Source organism: Buceros rhinoceros, unplaced genomic scaffold (genome assembly GCF_000710305.1).
Source record: "Buceros rhinoceros silvestris isolate BGI_N320 unplaced genomic scaffold, ASM71030v1 scaffold11949, whole genome shotgun sequence".
Lineage (NCBI taxonomy): Eukaryota > Metazoa > Chordata > Aves > Bucerotiformes > Bucerotidae > Buceros > Buceros rhinoceros.
This window is the reverse complement of record NW_010431076.1, coordinates 66513-67480: the sequence shown is the minus strand read 5'-3', so window position 1 is coordinate 67480 and position 968 is coordinate 66513. Positions and strand designations below refer to the sequence as shown.

The 968-nt window shown below is 40.2% G+C and overlaps 1 protein-coding gene across 2 annotated transcripts in view; it reads left to right on the top strand.

Moving 5' to 3' along the window:
• Positions 1 to 968, top strand: part of RBFOX2 (RNA binding protein, fox-1 homolog (C. elegans) 2) — a 56473-nt gene that overhangs the window by 33237 nt on the left and 22268 nt on the right. For both annotated transcript variants that reach the window (XM_010143300.1, XM_010143302.1), the window contains exon 4: positions 515 to 607. In XM_010143300.1, coding sequence (XP_010141602.1) covers positions 515 to 607 — 93 coding nt within the window. The remainder of the gene's footprint in view (positions 1 to 514; positions 608 to 968) is intronic.

Sequence of the window (968 nt, the reverse complement as noted above, 5' to 3'; positions counted from 1 at the left end):
CTGCTGCCAGGCGTGAACTCAGATCGCTACTTGCTCTTGTAGCAGTTTCTCAAGAGGACAAAGTGCTGCTCAGTGTCAATGTCCTGTACTGTGTCTGGGGTGGGCAGGGGTCCTGCAAAGCACGTGTTTTAATTAAAGGGGGAGAGAAGCCCCGCTTGGGCTTGAGCAGCTTGCCTGTGTTGGAGCAGGGTTTAGTGTTTTTAAACAGACGAACAAACCAAAAAACTTGCTCGAGTAACTTTGTACTTCTTTTTTGGTCTGGCCTCAATTGCTTTTATGTTTACTTTTTTAATTACTCTTATTCTGATTATGATTACAATTCCTTTATTTTATCGAATTTAATTTCTTTCATTTATGAAACATGCATGAACCAACGATGTGACTCTAGGAGGTTATTGCTGAGTTGTGCTGATGTTGATTTCATACTGTGATATTTTTTCTCTATTTACCTAGAGATCAGTATTTCAATATATAACGATGTGCATGTTTTCCCCCCTTCTCCCGCTGCATGCAGGGATTCGGGTTCGTAACTTTCGAGAATAGTGCTGATGCAGACAGGGCCAGGGAGAAATTACACGGCACCGTGGTAGAGGGCCGTAAAATCGAGGTGCATGTCTTCAGTAATTCAATTTCTTCTTTATATTTATTATTTTGATTTCTTTTTTGTGTCTTGCCTCACTTATTTCACATTTGAATCCCAGTCTTGTGTGTGCGTGTGTGTTTGTGTCTGTGTCCTCCACCTCCCTGCACTGAAATGTATAAAAGTTTACACCCCTTACAGAATATTTTATTGTTGTTTGGGTATTTTTTTCTTTTCTTTCTTCTTTTATTAAGTTTGTGGTTGGTTTTTTTTCCCACCCAATCCAAATTTTTGCCCTTCTGCTGTCTTGATTTTTCCTTTGCTTCAGTTTGCGAGGCTCCGATTTCCTGTTACCAGGCCTGAACAAAACTAACTTAAAGTACTGTCC